This window comes from Idiotropiscis lumnitzeri, chromosome 11 (genome assembly GCF_059441095.1).
Source record: "Idiotropiscis lumnitzeri isolate Australia: NSW breed Sydney's pygmy pipehorse chromosome 11, RoL_Ilum_1.0, whole genome shotgun sequence".
Lineage (NCBI taxonomy): Eukaryota > Metazoa > Chordata > Actinopteri > Syngnathiformes > Syngnathidae > Idiotropiscis > Idiotropiscis lumnitzeri.
Genome location: NC_142401.1, coordinates 9,984,850 through 10,002,911, shown reverse-complemented (window position 1 = coordinate 10,002,911; position 18,062 = coordinate 9,984,850). Strand labels below are relative to the sequence as shown.

Below are 18,062 nucleotides of genomic sequence, written 5' to 3'. Positions count from 1 at the left end.
CCATTAATTTTTGTTTTTTTTAATATATACTGAAAACCTGTTTTGGTATGAAAGCGCGATTTGGGCATTCAAGTTGAAAGCAATTTATTTTAACTTTAATTATTTTCTGTAAATATGACAACATTTAATTGTGATTATTTATTTATTTATTATTTTTTATTTATATTTATTTATTTATATTTTTATTTATTTTTTATTCTTTATGTTTTATTTTTACTTTTTATTTTTATTTATTTAAAAAAAATATATATTTTCATACATTTTTTTATTTTATTTTTTATTATTATGATGTCCCACACTGTACTCTGTATACTTTTGGTTTGTTTTAATTTCTGTGAGTCTTTGACATTACTTCATCGGGCCAGGAACCTATTTAGTATTGAGCATTCAAAAAGTAGTACTGTATTGGCTTAAAAAAATAAAAAGTTTGTAATAGGTAATGACTAATTGTACCTCCTCCACACATGTAGGAAGCATGCACGTTCAGTTAATGTCCCAATCCGAGATTGCTCCAATTTTTTCGGGGTATAAATCTTTGTTCTCAAGCTAAGGCTGAGGTGATGAATAAGAAAATATGTTAAGCTAAATTAATTTGCATTTTAATGCCTCGTTTATCCATTCAATAAGCCCTCTCATTAGTGTGTAAATAAAACAAATTACTGACATAGTCCCCGGTCTCGCTCTAAATCCTTTCAACCATTTTTAAAATATTCTACCATTCTGACGCAATCTGCAAAACTGATGAAACTGTCCAGTGTTGTCCTGTTCTTGTGTTAGTTGTTACAAATACACTGGCGGGATGCTAACGTCTTATGAACGCAGAGGGACAATCTTGCATGAACCCCATCCACATAAATTAGTTAATTAAAGACATTCGACGATTAAAAAAAAAAACATGATGCAAATTTAAAGATAATTACTGAAACAGGTGCAAAGACAAACAACAATGTCGTAATGAATAGTTGAGATATAATTACCCTGAAGTGTTCTTCACCTTTTTCTTTTTAGTGCATAAGTACAAACAACAATCAATACTAAACGAGCAGTGAGGCGGCCGTGCTCACCAGTCGACCACCGTGCCGCCCACTAAAAATATATTGACGCCAATACAAGTGCCTTAGTAGGCTTTTACATTGAAGTTGGCCCATGTTGTGGCATGACAGGTGGGTTGACTTGTCTGTTTGGACATTTCGGTTTGCCTAATCATCATTTCTAGTGCCGTTGCGAGTGATTGTGATGCACAGGAGGCATCAGCTGCATTCAAAGACAGTGGGACAATTCAATTTCAGACAGGAAAAAAAAATACATGTATATTTATTTATTTGTTACTATATTTATGACATATTGGTTGTGTGTTAATTAATTAATTCATTTATTTATTTCGCCAATATGATCTGATTAGAGTACTTTACATCTAAGTAACGTACATTGGTGTTTGCTAAGGATCATAAGTGGACTAAACGCCTTCCATTGTTCTTGGTGGGGTGGAGTGGGGAGCTTGAACTGCATTTGCCCTGAACTCCCACGATCCCTGATTTTTTTTTTTTTTTTTAGCTTCTGGCACAACATGATAAGAAGTGCCCAGGCCCCCAAAAGAGAGTCGGGTGTGCATGATAAAGTGGAAATGTTGCTTTTTAATGTCATATCACATCTTCAAAAAACGAAACCCCCTTGTGGAACATCCTGAACGATGTGTTTTCAAGCCGACTGCGGACAATGAGAAAGGGATTAAAGCACCAATCTGACGAGATGATTTTGTTTTTTCATGTCACTGTCGCAGCGTGAACATTTAGCCCATTTTTTGCATGTGTTACCACAATGGAAGATTTTGCACTGTGCTATTGCAACCAATGAATTTTTAAAGAAAAAGATTTCTTTATGAATGTTTTTAACCGTTTTGTTGCCATTTTCTTTGTCACAAATGTAAGATATTTGTCTATCTAAAAGACGAATTGCATTGGATGCTGTGGCCCTGCACAGTAATGTGAATGCAAAGTTGAAAGCAGGGTTATAATAGTGTTTTGTATTTTTCATTGTTTTGTTGTTAGTTTGTTTCATTTTATTTTTCGTTTTTCAAATTCATTTGGGTTTTAATTAGATTTAGAGTGGTTTGTTCATTTTTATGAGATTTTATTTTTTTAATGCATATTTTAATTTAGTTTTTTTTTATTAGTATTAGCTTTAGATTTTTACAAGTATATGAATTAACTGTCGACTGTGAGACAAAAAATATGAATTGCGGTAATAAGTAAAGTAAACTACAATTCTCAAACGTCTGTTTGACATTTATTCTCCTCTGCTGTACAATAATAGCAAAATACCCACTTTTAAAATTAACCTCGATCTATAAAATTATTTGAAAATGATGAAAATAAAGCACATTTACACTGCAATTATAGCTGGTTTTAGTTTTATAAACAGTTTCAATTAGTTATTTTTTTAGACAATTTTAATTTTATTTCATTTACGAAAAAGCATTTTTAAATATTTGTTCATTTTTTGTTAATTAGGATAACCTTGTTTGGAGTTAATGCTTCTGCGAGATCACAGGGAACTTGAATACATTTTGGAGATGTTGGTTATTGGGGGGTTTTATACATGTCTCAGAATATAATGAGCTGAAGTTCAGTGATTGGATGACTTTGGTCGCAATGGTTACATAGCAGTCTTTTAAAAAATACATTTCTTGTCTTCTTCCTCTGCATGTGCCAAGCTGCAGGCTGCACCCAACTGCTGCAGCAACGCCCAGATGGCAAGCCAATGAGGGGTGAGCGAACCGGCTCGTGAGACTCCAAACCGCCCAAAAATGTGTGATTCTAATCCCGACGGCCTGATTGGTGTGCCTCACTCCTGTAAAAGCGCCTCCTGTAGGCCCGCGGCAGATCATTGGAGGTGGGTGGGGGGGGGAGGGGTGTTGTGGGTACGAATGGGATATAGTGCTGGTGGCGCTGGTAGCCCCCACCTGACGGTGAGCCTGTGTGCACTGGAGCTTGTAATTACAGAAGGAGGTGGCGGTAATAGAGTCTGGTAAAAGGCAAACACACAAGCTGACAGCTGGGGCCCCCTTGTCACTTTCACCCGTCACACAAGGGCCACAAGTGACATGATGCTCGGAAAAAAATGTGAGTACTTACATGCAAATGTTGACAAGTGTCATGTGTTTATTGTGGTGGTTGTATATATGCCGTGCTTCAGGCAAAATGAAAATAAAAAAAAAAAAGGAGCACCACAGTTGCTGAATGCCTTTAAAGCCGTTTGTTGAATGGGGCAAAGAATCAAGTTCACAAACTTGCTGTAAGCAGCAATATTGACTCATTGGACTCCGGCACCTGATGTCACCGACTTTTTTACTTCATTTGATCATAGTGCCAATTTGCAACGGAACTTATCTCATTGAGCAGGTCAGGTCATACATCCAGTATGTATGTAACCAGAAAGAAAACCAAATGAAGCGTCGATGACCAAGCATTGGCAACAGGTGAAAGGAAAAACTCCCTCTAACCTCCCTCAGCTGGTTGGGTTGAGATGGCGAGACAGAGGGGAGAGAGAGAGAAAACAGGATAGAAGTAGAGAGAACAATAGGCATAACAACAGCAGTAACAAAATAAGTCAATTTAGAGGTAGCTAATTTCTTTTTTCATCCTTTAAGTCATGGCGAGGAGCATGGCATATTTTTTTGTAAGTATTTGCTTAGTTATTTTATAATTTTCTGATATGTGTGTTGGTATGAAAGTGTATTTACACACATGGGCTTCCTCTTATCCGGGTTTCATGTGGTATTCACAATACACAATTTGTCACTCTTTCAATTGGCCAATTGACTGATTACAAGTTTGAAGACACCCGTGGTGCTGTTTAGAGGACACATCTTGGCTGGCACACAATTTGGTCAAATTATTTTCCATCTTTTCTCAGGGGTACCATCATTTTTGTCCAGGCCTCATTCACCAGTTTATTTTTTGAAAATACGACAAATCAAAAGCAATGTCTGACTTGCATCTTTTTTTTCTTTACCATAAATGTTTATTTATTATTAGACAATTTTTGTCATGATTTAGTCATTTATTTTTTTTCATTAGACAGAGGGGGACCAACAATTTTCTCCACGTGTGTACATATGTATACATGTATATGTGTACGTATGCCAATAAGTGATAAAAGGTGAAAATAGTCATTTATGTGGACAGTAAATGGAAAAAAAAAAAACTTTTTTCCACGCCAACACTTCTTGATCTGTATTGTCTTTCAATTTATATAAGGACACTTTGAATAAAAAGATGTCATTAGAATTATGTTGAAGTCACTTTGCAAAATCATCTTGGAAATAATGTGCTATAATCCATAAAAAAATATTTTATTTAATACAGTTTTATCCGAACAATATGAAATCACCATCATATATTCATTTTTTTCTTCTCATACAATACTTTATTTTAACTGGGAATAAATTGCCATACAAAAGTAAAATAATAGCATTTTCCCATGCATGCGAAAGGGTACACTTTCAGATCTTCGCACATTCAACTGTTGGAACAAATACAGGAATAATCAGGTTGGATGGAATTAAAGCCATCAATTGTCCTTCGGTTGAGGAAGCGAGAAAGAGAGAGAGCGAGAGAGGGAAGTTGGGGGGAAAAAGAGGAGGTGAGAAAGGATATAAAACGTTGGGACAAGAAGATGCTCCTCTCCCGAAGCCGCTGCCATCCATCCAAGCTGGACATGTTGGACTAGACGCTGAGTGTGTGCGCGCGTGTGTGAATGTGAGTGGAGGAGGAGGGGGCCGCTCGACCAACTATGTGGATGAGGCCGCGCAGCGCATCGCTACGCCCCTGCTCGCTCCAAGTCAGACGGCTCCTTCTCCTCCCGTCTTCTCGTCTGCTGGCTGCCTCTCGTTCAGCACCACTCCTTTAAGGACAGCAGCGCACACCCCCTTCCGCCGTCCTTCCATCCTTGCATCTATCCCTCCTTCTTCTTCTCTCTTCCAGCTATCCGTCCATCCTCCACCCTCGGGATTATTTACTCGCCAGTGAGCGGATCGGATGCAAATATTTCCAGTCCAGACGCACAACAAAAGTGCAAGGAATTACTTTGGGGTTTTTATTTTTACCAGGAAGACTAAATAGGAAACTGTAAGTATCTTTCTGTTTTGTTTTTCTTCTCAATTTGATGTACTATATTAATTTAAAATTGCCAAAATTTCTTAATTTGTTTGATATTATTTATCCAAATGTTTGAAAGAAAATAATTGGAGATTTGAATAGACATTCGACGGAAATTCGTTGTGCTTCGAATAGGAAAAGATTCAACTCTCGTGCGTAATTGCGCGCACGCATCCGCTTGTACGTTTAATTTATGGCAAAGAGCTAAAGAAATGAGAATAAAGGCTCCATTGCAATCAAATAATTCGAAATCGCGGTTTAACTGTGTCATTTCCCTTCGTTTTCTTCATTCAGTCTTCTTTTTTCCGTGTTTGTTGCGTCTTTTTGCCACCTAAGCGTGTTGTCTGGCTCCTAAATTGCTTTTTAGAGAGCAGCCTGAATAATTTCTCTGCGCGCAAGCGGTCATCGTTACACCGTGAGAAGTTTATTAAATGAACTCAGCGGTTTTTTTTTTTCGTTTTTTTCCCATCTTTTACGCAAAGTTACGCATTCGAATCCACGTGGAAATGGAAGATCATTTTTGTGAGTTAAATGAACATTTTACGCATTCCTCCAGCAGTGAACCGGAGGGACGGAGCTGCGTGACCCGAACCGGTGCTGCTGAAGTGGTGCCCTTCCTCCTCCTCCTCCTCCTTCCTTCGTCCTCGACGCGAACATGGCCACGAACGGGACCAAAGCGTCGGACGGCCACGTCCTCACGGAGACCGTGAGCGAAGCGCCGACCAGCACGGCCAACGACAAACCCAAAACGTTGGTGGTGAAGGTGCAGAAGAGCAAAAAGGACCTACCCGAGCGAGAGACGTGGGGCGGGAAATTTGACTTCTTGCTCTCGTGTGTGGGATACGCAATTGGACTCGGGAATGTGTGGAGATTTCCTTATTTGTGTGGAAAGAATGGCGGAGGTAATCAGGAGTTGTTTTTCCTTCCGAAGGAACCAGGATTCAATTTCTCTTAAATCCAAATGTGTAGCCGTGCGTAATTACGCACGGGCGTCCTGTGCTGAATTCACTCTTTTTTTTCTATTTCTTTTACATCTGGAATATATGCTGTTGAATGTTAATCATTGATAGTTCTCATCACTGAACCCTGCCCCTGTTTTTTTTTTTATTTTACCTCTCATTCAGGAGCCTTCTTGATTCCCTACTTTTTGACCTTGATATTTGCTGGCATGCCCCTCTTCTTTCTGGAGACGGCTCTGGGTCAGTACACGTCTATTGGAGGGCTTGGAGTGTGGAAACTGGCTCCCATGTTCAAAGGTAAAAAAAAAAAAAAGTAATTTATCGTAATCCCAAATGTAGTGAAGTTTTTTTTTTCCAAATGTGTTAGGAAAGCAAATGTTCATCCCAAAAAAATAATAACATAAAAATAGATTGATTTCATTTACATGTTTAGAACGGTAATAAAAATTTATTATTATTCTAAAAAAAAATAAAAGGCTCAAAATAATGAAAACAAATAATGTAATGGTCATCCATAAATGTTTTATAAATATTTCATACAAAGCTCTGTGTGTTGTTTCAGGTGTCGGTTTGGCTGCTGCTGTTCTCTCCTTCTGGCTTAACATATATTATATTGTCATCATTTCCTGGGCTCTTTACTATTTGTACAACTCCTTCACAACCGTGAGTATCTTTCTGAACCATCTACAAAACTTATCGAGAATGTAAAATCCTGACATTATTTAGGAATACCTTATAAACTGCAAGAGAGAAAAAAAGGTTGCAAAGCCTTAAAAAGACTATGACATTTATTACTTCCTTTCCCACATAATTAGCGCTTTACACAAGCGATTGATAAATGCATTCTGGCGATGAGTCATCCCGTTTATAGAGGGAAGCATGAAATCGCAATGTCCCCCCTCAACCCCCACCCCACAAAGACTATCATGGACTTGGCACACTGAATTGGACCCGGAGGTGGGAAAGTGCAGTTCCAAGTCAAAAGATTTTTTTTTTCTCTCCAGGAACTGCCATGGCAGTCTTGTGGTAATTCATGGAACACGGATCGCTGCTACACCAACTACAGCATCGCCGACACCACCAACCTCACCAGCGCTGTGGTGGAGTTCTGGGAGTAAGTTGGGCCGAGTCAGTACAATGCTGATTTTAACCTGAAGTATGCCATGAGTGTGCATACTGTGGAACCTCCAAAGTCAAATTTCAATTCAAAGTTCAAGTGCCTCCCTCATAAGTCAAACAAGTGCAAATCTTGTGAAACTTCAGCTCAGTGAGCATTTAAAGGACTACTTCTACAAGTGTTCCTTTGTTCTTTAAAAGAGCGCCATGGATGACAAAATGGAAAAATTGCACTGATAACCATAGAACAGGAAATGACCATCTAAAATAACTTTTCTTCCAACAAGTTGGCCATTGATGGCCAAAAACAAACATTGCCATGAAAGAGGAAATACATTTATTGTGACATGGGAAATATATGTTTTGTATGTAAAAATCTCAACAATTGTAATAACATAGTAATTCATTAAATATAATACATAGTCAAAGAGTTCGACTAACAATATATGGAAGAATATGCCTCAAAAGTCCTACTTTATGCATCATGTTAAATATCATCTGTGAAACAATGAGTCGTCTCTGGCCACAACTTTATTTATAAGAAACCACCACGTCTGAGGAAAAACAAACAGTCAGAAAAATAATTTGCCCCACACTCAATGGGAGCACCTACAGGACAAAAACAGTAACCTAACATTTCGATAACATTTAGTGTTAGAATAATACATAACTAATAATAACGACTAATTTAATAATTGTAAATTACAAAGATAGTATTTTGTTGGGTAATAAGTTAACAGGTCAATGCGAGGCCGCATTGGTGTGCCCACAAAGAACCTGCGACAAATGATTGTATATTTATTGTTACAGCATGCAAGTAATCTTTTATTATGTTGCACAAAGACAAATCCTCAATATATTAAAAAAAAAAAACCTAATGCTAAAACTAATAAAATCTCAACTAAAATTAAACTCTTGAAAAAACAAAAACTTACAAAGATGCTCCAAAAACTAATTAAAATCAAACTGAATTAAAAAGAAATCAAAATTAAAAAATGAAAAATCCCAAACTATTGCAAACCTTTTCACGTGTAGGAGGAGAATCCAAACTATTTTTTTTTTTTTACGCAAAATTCTATGTGACAAATTTAAATCATTTTGCTTCAACTTCAGCACCTTCCCTTTGCAGACGCAACATGCACCAGCTGACCGACGGCCTGGAGAAGCCCGGAGAGGTCAGGATTCCGCTGGCCATCACCCTGGCCATCGCCTGGGTTCTGGTCTATTTCTGCATCTGGAAGGGGGTCAGCTGGACCGGCAAAGTGAGTCAGTGGCCGAGGACGCGGCACAAAGGAAACATTTAGCTTGCGTCGTTTGACCGCAAACAAGACGCGCGATTCATTGCTCAAGGTCGCCGAGCTGTCACCGCGACACGCCGGATTATTGTGCAGGGGCCGTGGGAGGGTTTGGAGGTTTGCGGGTGGAAGGGGATTACGTAACTTTACTTTACCCTTCAATTGCCCAATTTGAGGCTGTGTTTGTGTAACTGTTGTGGCACGGTGTCATAAGAAAAACCTTTTCACCGTATAATTGTGCTGAAGCCAAATGTGGAATTAAATTTAGTGGAGCCATTTCATTTTGGATTTAAGTTTCCCTTTTCCTTGATTTGAGTCATTATGGAGCTATTAACTTTTGCCCCTAAATCAAGAATGGTGTGGCCCGATCAGTCTCCGTGAATCAGAAACCCGCCCAGAAGTAGATAAAATATAACCTGAATGTTTTTTTTTCAATTGATTATTTTCTACTGAGTTAATCTGCAAATTGGCTGTTTACTCTCGTCAAAAAAATATATAAAAATTCGTAATGCCTTACATTGTACGCCATGAATTACGAGGTCAAATACAGAAGAACAAACAAAAATACAATCAAAATTTTTTTCCATTTTGTCTGTTTTGGTTCATCATCTTACAGAATTATCCTTTTCACTCAGATAACAAACAGAGAGATACAAGCACAAACCAATTTTTTTTCTCACTTTGTTGAACAACCTTGAAAGAGTTTTTTACCCTTCCAGTCCTTGTTCCTTTTCGCTGTAATGATCATTTCTGTTTATATTTTCAATTGGAGAAATCGGTAAAGCGTTGACATTGCAAAGATCTATTTAGAGGGCCTGTGGTGACCGTCGCCTTGGGGTCGTTGTTGGCTGACTAAGTCAGTGTGCGTGCTCCACCACCACAGCAGAACAACTTTGCGTTTCTGTCATTTATTTTGTCTCCTAGCAGGAAAAAAATACCCAAAGTGGTCTAACAACAGGTGGTGTACTTTTCAGGTGGTGTACTTCTCCGCCACGTATCCTTACTTCATGCTGTTCATCCTGTTTTGTCGCGGCGTCACTCTGCCTGGAGCTATAGATGGAATTCTCTTCTACATCACGCCGGACTTTGATAAGCTGACAGCGTCTGAGGTGCAAGCTTGTTGTTGTTTTGGCGGTGAAGAGTTTATATTTCCTGCATGTTATCATTTCAAGACTGGGATTTTTTTTTCTAGTAAGCCTAGAAATATATTGTTGTTGCTACTAATTTCCATGATATTGTACAAAATTAGAAAAAATTGGGAAAATATTGCAGAACAGTTGGTCTTTAATTAAGATGCATGCTACATCAACAATAGTTACGGCTCCAGTTATGTAATTACTCTGTTTTCTTGGTTGCGAGTAAGGTTTGGCTGGATGCTGCCACTCAGATCTTCTTTTCCTACGGACTGGGATTGGGGTCTCTGATCGCACTGGGTAGCTACAATCCCTTCAACAACAACGTATACAGGTAGGTTTATTGGACAGTCAGTTGTTGAGTTTGTGTGACCCAACACTGGTTACCTACTCAATTCAGTTTCACTCCTGGGTTGAATTTTTTGGGGTGGGAAGATATTGTCGAAAAAAACCCGTTTGTCCTAATCTGCTACTAGGGTCGAGGTAACGAGTTTCGTATTCTGTCGCTATGTATAAACTTAAAGATGCTTCTGTTGAATCCTTGACTTGTATAAGTTGGAAACATTCCTGCGCCTTTTCTGGTCCTGGTAAAGCCACAAACAACCACCTTGGAGTTGAATGACTATCCATGCGTGCGGCGATTGTATGGGGGGAGAAATCACACAGAAAGCTGTGATACTATTACGTTACTTTGCCAATAATAACGCAGCACAAAGTACCCTCGACGAAAAACGTCTTCCAAAATTGTGATTCACTTCATAAACACAAAGCACTTACTAAAAACGAAGACAGTTGAGTGACAGTTTACATTCACTGACCTGTTCTTAATTAGAACCAACTAATGAGGATCATTTCTGACACTGCAACTGTCCTCATAAGTCAAACTGTCCCAACAATGGCTTTTTTTTAAGAATGTTCTTCAACACTCGGCTTATTAAAAACAAAGTTGTTGTAGTACTGTCCATTTGTGGCAAGACACTGCGATGTAAATTCAAAAAGTCGCTGTTGTAACGAGATTATTGATACGCGAGGTCAGAGTGTAGATACGGTTCCATGAAAGGTCACTATATGATGGATACACAACACAAGTCTGTATCCCAACGTCCGATTTTAACTGATTGTGATTTCAAAGGAAGGGGTCAAATATAAGCAGCCATTTCCTTAGTGCTGGATGCAAAATGGCTCCCCACCCAATTCGCATCCCCAACCCCACCCCACCGCCGCCATCCCACTCACCAATGTGTGACGGGATGATAAGGAATTGATATCGGCGTGACAATGGACGCCTTGTGCTTTGTCTCCCTCCCGACAGAGATTCTGTCATTGTCTGCTGCATCAACTCCTTCACCAGCATGTTCGCCGGCTTTGTCATCTTCTCCATTGTGGGATTCATGGCCAACGTGACAAAGAGACCCATTGCTGATGTGGCAGCCTCAGGTAATTGCAATCAATGTTGAAGCTCGATGGCGACAATCAGCAAAGGCAACAGACACTCGGAGTCGTGCAAATAATTAGCTCCTGAATTCGCTAGATGTCTTATTCTTTGAGTCAGAAAGGGGAAAATTGTGACTGGGTTTTGATTTCTGGGTTAATTAGAAAAATAAATAAAAAATTGCGCAGTGATTTTGCAAATCTTCCCATCCTTTGTAAATCCTCAAGTTTAATTCGACATTCAGCACCCCCCAAGGACGCTTTCGACTTATTTTTTGCTTCTTCTTTTTCATTTCCTCTTCTTTTAATTTGTGTTATCTTGCCTTACATTCGCAGAACTTTCATCCCATTTAAGCCAAAACAACTTTTTACTTGTTCACCTTCTCAGTCAGGGTTAAACATCCTTAGCTAAAATTTGGCATGAACGATCTAAGTGCCCGTGATGGAATAGAGGCGAACTCGTCTGCCTAACAGTTCTTGGGTTTGGGGTACCACACCTCTCGCCCAAAGTTAGTTTGGTTAGACTTGAGCTCGACCGCAGCCCTAAAAACTACAAGCACGATACAAAAGGAGGGGTGGATATTCTCAGTGTAGCCCTGTGATTGACTCATTACCAGTCAGGCCTTTCGTACAAAATCAGACTCCAAGTCACCCATGACCCTAAACAGGAAATGCGGGTCTAGAAAATGACCAGAAGTCTCAGAATCTTTGTCCCCATGCATGTTTCAAGGACCTGGCCTAGCCTTTTTGGCTTATCCCGAGGCCGTCACCCAGCTGCCAGTCTCCCCACTGTGGGCCATCCTCTTCTTCTCCATGCTGCTGATGTTGGGAATTGACAGCCAGGTACTGACAAAACCTGACGTGACCATTATGAAAGCGTTGACATGAAAAACAATTGAATGACTGCGCTACTCCTCCAGTTCTGCACCGTGGAAGGCTTCATCACTGCACTGGTTGACGAGTTCCCACACATTCTGCGGAAGCGCCGCGAGATTTTCATCGCTGTCGTCTGCTTCGTCTCTTACATCATTGGACTGTCCAACATCACGCAGGTTAGTAAACACAGCGACTCGGTGGTGACTAAAACTTGGATGCTAATGTACATTTCAAATAAAGTACACTGGCGCGAATGACGTTATGCACTAAGCTCTTTTAGCGCCAGCTAATGCTAACGTTAGCGCAAACGAATTGGTAGCAGCAGGACTAACCAATATACGACCACTACATATTAAATGGCAATGCCACTCATCTCTCATGTACACACACTAGAAAAGGGACAAAATAATAACTCTCAAAGACCAACACCTTCGACGGGCTGTAAATCTCTAAAGAGCGGCCCATTCTTTAATTGTGTAACAAACTGCTCACTGTGCGAGTCACTTGCTCTCCACTCACTCGAACACAACGCCACGTCAAAAAAGCAATACCAGTTGAGAATGCTGTTATGCTAACAGGAATGTCAACCAAATCAGAAAAGAAAACGTTTAACATTAAAACCAGGAACAAGACTTCTGTTTTGTTATTCCAGTTATTCCTATTAAAAGGCAAAGTAAAAAGCCACAGGAAAAAGTAAAGCACACACAAAGAGTAAATCATTTGCTAGCTAAAATGAGGTCTAGTGCGTATATGCTAACTTCAAACTGGAACGGAAAAATGGTACACAGTGTACTAGAAGGAAACTGTTCCGGACAAAAGCTTCAAAGGAATTGATGGGCATTCAAATCCAGCTGAGATGGACCTTCTAAGGACATCGGCATCATTGCAGAGATGCCTTGTCCTCAACAACGAGACATCGCTCTCTCGATGTTGTTCCACTTGACTGGCCTGCTACTTGCCCGCGCGCCCTAATTGCCTTCGTTTATGCTACTATCCTGTCCCTGCCCCCTCATCAAAGTCCTCTTGTGTCTCATTCTACAGGGTGGCCTGTACGTGTTTAAGCTATTTGACTACTATTCAGCCAGCGGGATGTGTCTGCTTTTCCTCGTCTTCTTCGAGTGCGTCTCCATTTCGTGGTTCTACGGTGAGGCGCACATTTAATAAGTGGACGTTTTTATTTAGGGTAGATTTCGACATAGCGCTGTGGATTCTCGATGCTTTAATGTTGTTTTGCAGGTGTGAATAAGTTCTACGACAACATTGAGGAAATGATCGGCCACCGGCCCTGTCTGTGGTGGAAGGCTTGCTGGGTTGTTTTTACGCCGCTCATTGTGGCCGTAAGTACAGAATACGAGCCAAAACTTCAAAACAGTCATTATTCATGTTTTGCGTTTAATTGCACTATATCATTGACCAAAAAGTGTTCTTCATGCTAACATCTAGCTAGCTAGCTAGCTAGCTATTCCAAATAAGTAAATGTAAACCATGGTTTATTTCCTTTTGAAACAGCTTAATTTATTTCTTGTCTAAATAACTTTTTGTTCATGTGAGTATTCAACTGACATCTGTGTTTTGTCGATTTTCCAAACAATATGAAATGCTGGTCAGTTCCAGATTTAGTTCTGCCTGAGAAACGTACCATAATATTTAGAGGTCCAGCCTACATGAAAACAGCGCTGTCAAACAATAAAAGCCATTTAGAGGGCCTTTTCAGTATCAAACATTCACCAAGATTTGGTTCTTTAACCCAGCACAGATTTTTGCATTAAATACATTTTGAGCAACCCGAAATATCATAAAAAAATACACAAAAAGTCCTCAATTTTGTTTAGAAATGTCAATTTTTGTGTTGTTTGAGCGAATTCCAGGTGTCTTTCAGAGACAAACTTAAGTAGTGTAGTAATGCAGTATTGTTATAGTTTTGGATTCTTCAGTTTCTTTAATTTAGTTTTTAATTCACTTTTAATTAGGTTTTAAAACCCTGTTTGTTCATTAGTATTTGTTTTTAATTTATTTTGATGTATATTTTTAAATTTTTTATTTTAGTTGAATTTTTATTAGTTTTAGTAATAGTTTGTTTTTTAATTGATGGAGTATGTGACCAATGCAAAATAAAAAAAAAAATTTTCACTAGAAGTCTCAAACAAATGCTTTGTTCTGTAGCGATGGATGTACAGCCGTACCAAAATAAATACATTTAAAATTAATCCAGAAAGGTCATTGAACATTAAAAACATTTTGGATATAATTGCGAGACATTTTAATTTTGTTTGATGACTCGCCATAAAAGGCAAAATTATAATACCTGAACATCACAAGGTCATAGTTTTGACCTCAGAAGATACATAAGTGCCTTGTACCAGTAGAAACATACAAATGCAGAAACACAGGCTTCCACGATTGCATTCCATGTGAGGATGCAAATGACGACATTTGAACCCCGGCGTCTCGTTCCTAGGGCGTGTTCCTGTTCAGTGCCGTGCAGATGGTCCCCCTCACCATGGGCGACTACGTGTTCCCAGACTGGGGCCAAGGTGTCGGGTGGTTAATGGCCCTCTCCTCCATGGTCCTCATTCCTGGCTACATGGGCTACATGTTCCTCACACTCAAAGGCACATACAAAGAGGTAACGCTCTGTCTGGCTTTTGTCTCTTTTGCGTGTGTTATTCACAATGGGCTGCAGCTGTGGGGAGAGAAATGTCGCTTATCTAATAATTGCAGCGTGAGCCATGAAATTAAAAGAGATACATTCAAAATGCTTGCGGCAAATAATATTCAGGCTTTTCTTTGAAGAGCACAGGGGGGAAGATGTTTGGTTCTATTAAAACCAAAAATTGTGAACTCTTGGTTGATGTATTATTTTACTGAGAAGAAAAAGACCGAACTAGGAACAAACACTGATGGAATAAATCAGAGGGAGTTCATCATCTGTCATCTTCGTCAAGTACGTACAATTTTCAGCCTCGCTCCAAGATAGGTTTGGCTAAATAAACTAAAATAAATGTTTTGTTACATTACAGCCTTTTTAATCAATTTTTTCCCCTTAAAATTCTACACACAACACTCCACAGGGACATGTCTGTGAAAGTCGTAGTGTGACTCACCCAGAGGTGCTACCAAACTTGTGGCGTCATATTTAAAAAAGACTTAAGGCTGTAATCTCTGCCGGAGGTTAGCAAACAAAGTATTGAGCAAAGGCTGTGAATACTTCTGCGAGTTTTTTTCATTATTTTTTTTTTTAAACCGCTTCACAACCTCAACAACAAATAAATGTTTTTTCACATTAACATTTTGAATGAATTAAATCCATTTTGGATTAAAACTGTGAAATACAATTTGGAAAAAAGTGAAGCTCCGCAAATACTTTCCGGATGCGCTGTAATGCTATACTTAGCGTTTTAAGTGTATTACAATGCAAACTCTGACTGACCTAGCTTTCCCCTCCTCCACAGAACATTTTGAGAATGTAAAAAAAAAAAAAAAAAAATAGCGCCCAAGCTACAGAGTGTAGACTCTTCACATTCCATATTGAAGTGCCGCAACTTTGCATAATGCGATTTAGTGTATTAAGAGAACAGCGCGACACAACACGACTGTAATAAGCAAACGTGGGCATGCGGCGTGAAGATGGGATAAGTGCCACGAGAAATCGAGCATAAGATAAAAGGATTTGTAAAATGCAGATCGGAATGAGTTCTGTTAAACTACTTGAGATGAGTACAGATTGCATGCGGAGGAATGATTGAACTGCAGTTAATACCTATTTTTGGGCGCATCATTGACGTTATGATGTGTCGTTATGGTGAGCACAAATCTATATGATCTCACACTGGCTGAGCTTTGACAGCCACGTGTGGCAGGAAACGGGCACTAATTACAGCTGTCGGTGGCGACGTCCAGGTGTCAGGAGGCGCAGTGGCAGCTGATTGTCTTAATTGTAGCAATCAGATGTCACATTACAGCTCGCAAGTGCTGCTCATGAAATGCGGACGGTGGCACGGAGCTGCTAGTCACGCGTCCTCGCTTTAATTGCGCTGATGAGGATGATGTGGATGAGAATGATTTGGGATTTTGAGGTTGAGTTTTTCCCATGTACCACATCATGAACCCCGTCTGAGAAAGTGGGAATTAAGACAGTGATACTGACTTTTAGGAAATGTTTTTTCTGTTTTTGACCATGTGACTTTGTTCCAAGTTTCTCAGTGCTTTAGTCACACGTTTGAAAGTTGGATTGATGGATGAGAGAAGGAAGGATGGTTGTTTGAACAGATGGATGGATGCATAGATTAATAGATGGAACGTCAATGATGGATGGATGTCACAAGTAATAAATAATGAAGGATGGCCAGGGATGGATACTTAGATTAATAGATGGAGTACTGATTGATGGATGGATGCTATATAGATAAGAATTATTGAAGGATGGTTGGATGGATGGATGTGGAGTAAAAGAGAAATGAGAAGAAATTGATGGATGTTATATGAATCAAAGGCTATATGGCTGAATTGATAAATGGATAAAAAAAATAGATAATGAATGGACATATGGATGGATAAACATGGATGGATGGATGATGGAGGATGGATGGATGGATGAATGAAATAAGTGTGGATGGATGCTTATCGATCAAAGATGGAGGGGAATTAAGAATGGCTGGGCGATGGTACGTAGATGAGAAAGATGCAGAAGGATGGACATCGGTCATGATTTAAAGTAAGATCAAAGAGGAATGGATGATGTGTCGAAGGATCATAGATTGGTAATATAAATCTGAGAAGGATGGATGAGTGAGCAGATATATGAATGGCTAAACCTGAAAGAAAATCATAGAAGACTCAAGAATGTCCCCTTTGTTGGAACAATAAAGGTTATTTTATCATATCTTATCTTAAATGTGCCAAAAGTGAATCCAGAGCTACATTACTGGTGTCAAACTGAAGGCCCGGGGGCCAGATTTGGCCTACCACTTAATTTTACATGGCAAATGTTTCTTGCAAAAACACAAACATTTCAAATTGTCTTCCCAGGCTTTTGATTTCCAAACTTGCTATCTATCAATTTTTTTCTGCATAAGAGATAATATGAGGCATATATGTATGCATTTTTTACGTATTCACAGTCATAATGGCCTTATAAGGGAAAACAATGTGGCCCACGACGGCTATGAAAAAAATGGGAGGATGGGTGGATGGATGATTACAGTACGTGAATCAAAGAGCAATGGATGAAAGCATATTTTGGATCATCGATGGAAGGATGAGTGGGCAAAAGCAAGGAGAACACTGCGGTTGGAGGAATAAAAGAAGGACGGATGATTTTATGGTTCAAAAAGGTATGGGTAGATGGTTCTACGGTGCACATAAAGAAAAGGAAAATGGACAATGGATAAAAGAAAGCATGGCTAAATGAAAGTAAATGGACCGTATTCAGCCATTGTGTCGTCATCCTTCCTTGGCAGCGTCTGAGGATGATGATCAAGCCAGTGGTGCTGGTGAAGGCTCAGGAAAACGGCCCAGAGCAGCAGACGGAAAGCCAGAACCAGAACCCCGCCACCGAGGAGGCATACATCTAGAACCTCGTGAGCGTCTCTCTTGTCTCAGTGGTTCTCCAGCGGGCTCCGAACACGCCCCACGAGAAGCGGAATCAAGGTTGGGAACGACCACCAGACGTCCACGTCTGCTTTCATTCACCTACCTCCTGGGGACACGTGAGACCACATTTATTATTATGATCATTATTCTGAAATTTATTCTGTTTTTTATTTTATTGTTGTATTTTACAAAGGAAACTACCCAGCCAATGTGTTGTGTAATTATAAAGTTCATTATGCAAAAAAAAAAAAAAAAAAAGATTTTAGCAAGAGAAATATGAGTTCACAAGTAAAACTATATTAAAATATATTGTTTAAAATTGGAGGACTGTATTGATTCAATAGTTTAGACTACAATTACTGTACAAACAAAAATATCTGGTTCAAAAGCATTGCACTTGTACATTAAGTAAATACAAAATAAATAGTGGCCATGTTTTAGGTGAGAATTTAAATATGGGGAGTGGAATGCGAATGGGGCCAAATATAATACATCCAGACT

The 18,062-nt window shown here is 39.3% G+C and overlaps 1 protein-coding gene across 2 annotated transcripts; it reads left to right on the top strand.

Moving 5' to 3' along the window:
• The first annotated feature begins 4,670 nt into the window (after window positions 1-4,670).
• slc6a1b (solute carrier family 6 member 1b) lies at window positions 4,671-17,855 on the top strand. 2 transcript variants are annotated; one of them, XM_088308157.1, is made up of 15 exons: window positions 4,671-5,129; window positions 5,719-6,061; window positions 6,284-6,415; window positions 6,681-6,781; window positions 7,123-7,232; window positions 8,364-8,496; window positions 9,504-9,638; window positions 9,893-9,996; window positions 10,975-11,099; window positions 11,824-11,936; window positions 12,014-12,145; window positions 13,011-13,113; window positions 13,206-13,306; window positions 14,428-14,595; window positions 17,429-17,855. In XM_088308157.1, the coding sequence occupies exons 2-15, from the start codon at window positions 5,815-5,817 to the stop codon at window positions 17,540-17,542; spliced, it is 1,818 nt and encodes a 605-aa protein (XP_088164283.1). In that variant the 5' UTR covers window positions 4,671-5,129; window positions 5,719-5,814; the 3' UTR covers window positions 17,543-17,855. The 2 variants fall into 2 exon arrangements, with proteins under 2 accessions (XP_088164283.1, XP_088164282.1); XM_088308156.1 differs by having other exon boundaries at window positions 5,716-6,061.
• The last annotated feature ends 207 nt before the right edge of the window (window positions 17,856-18,062 follow it).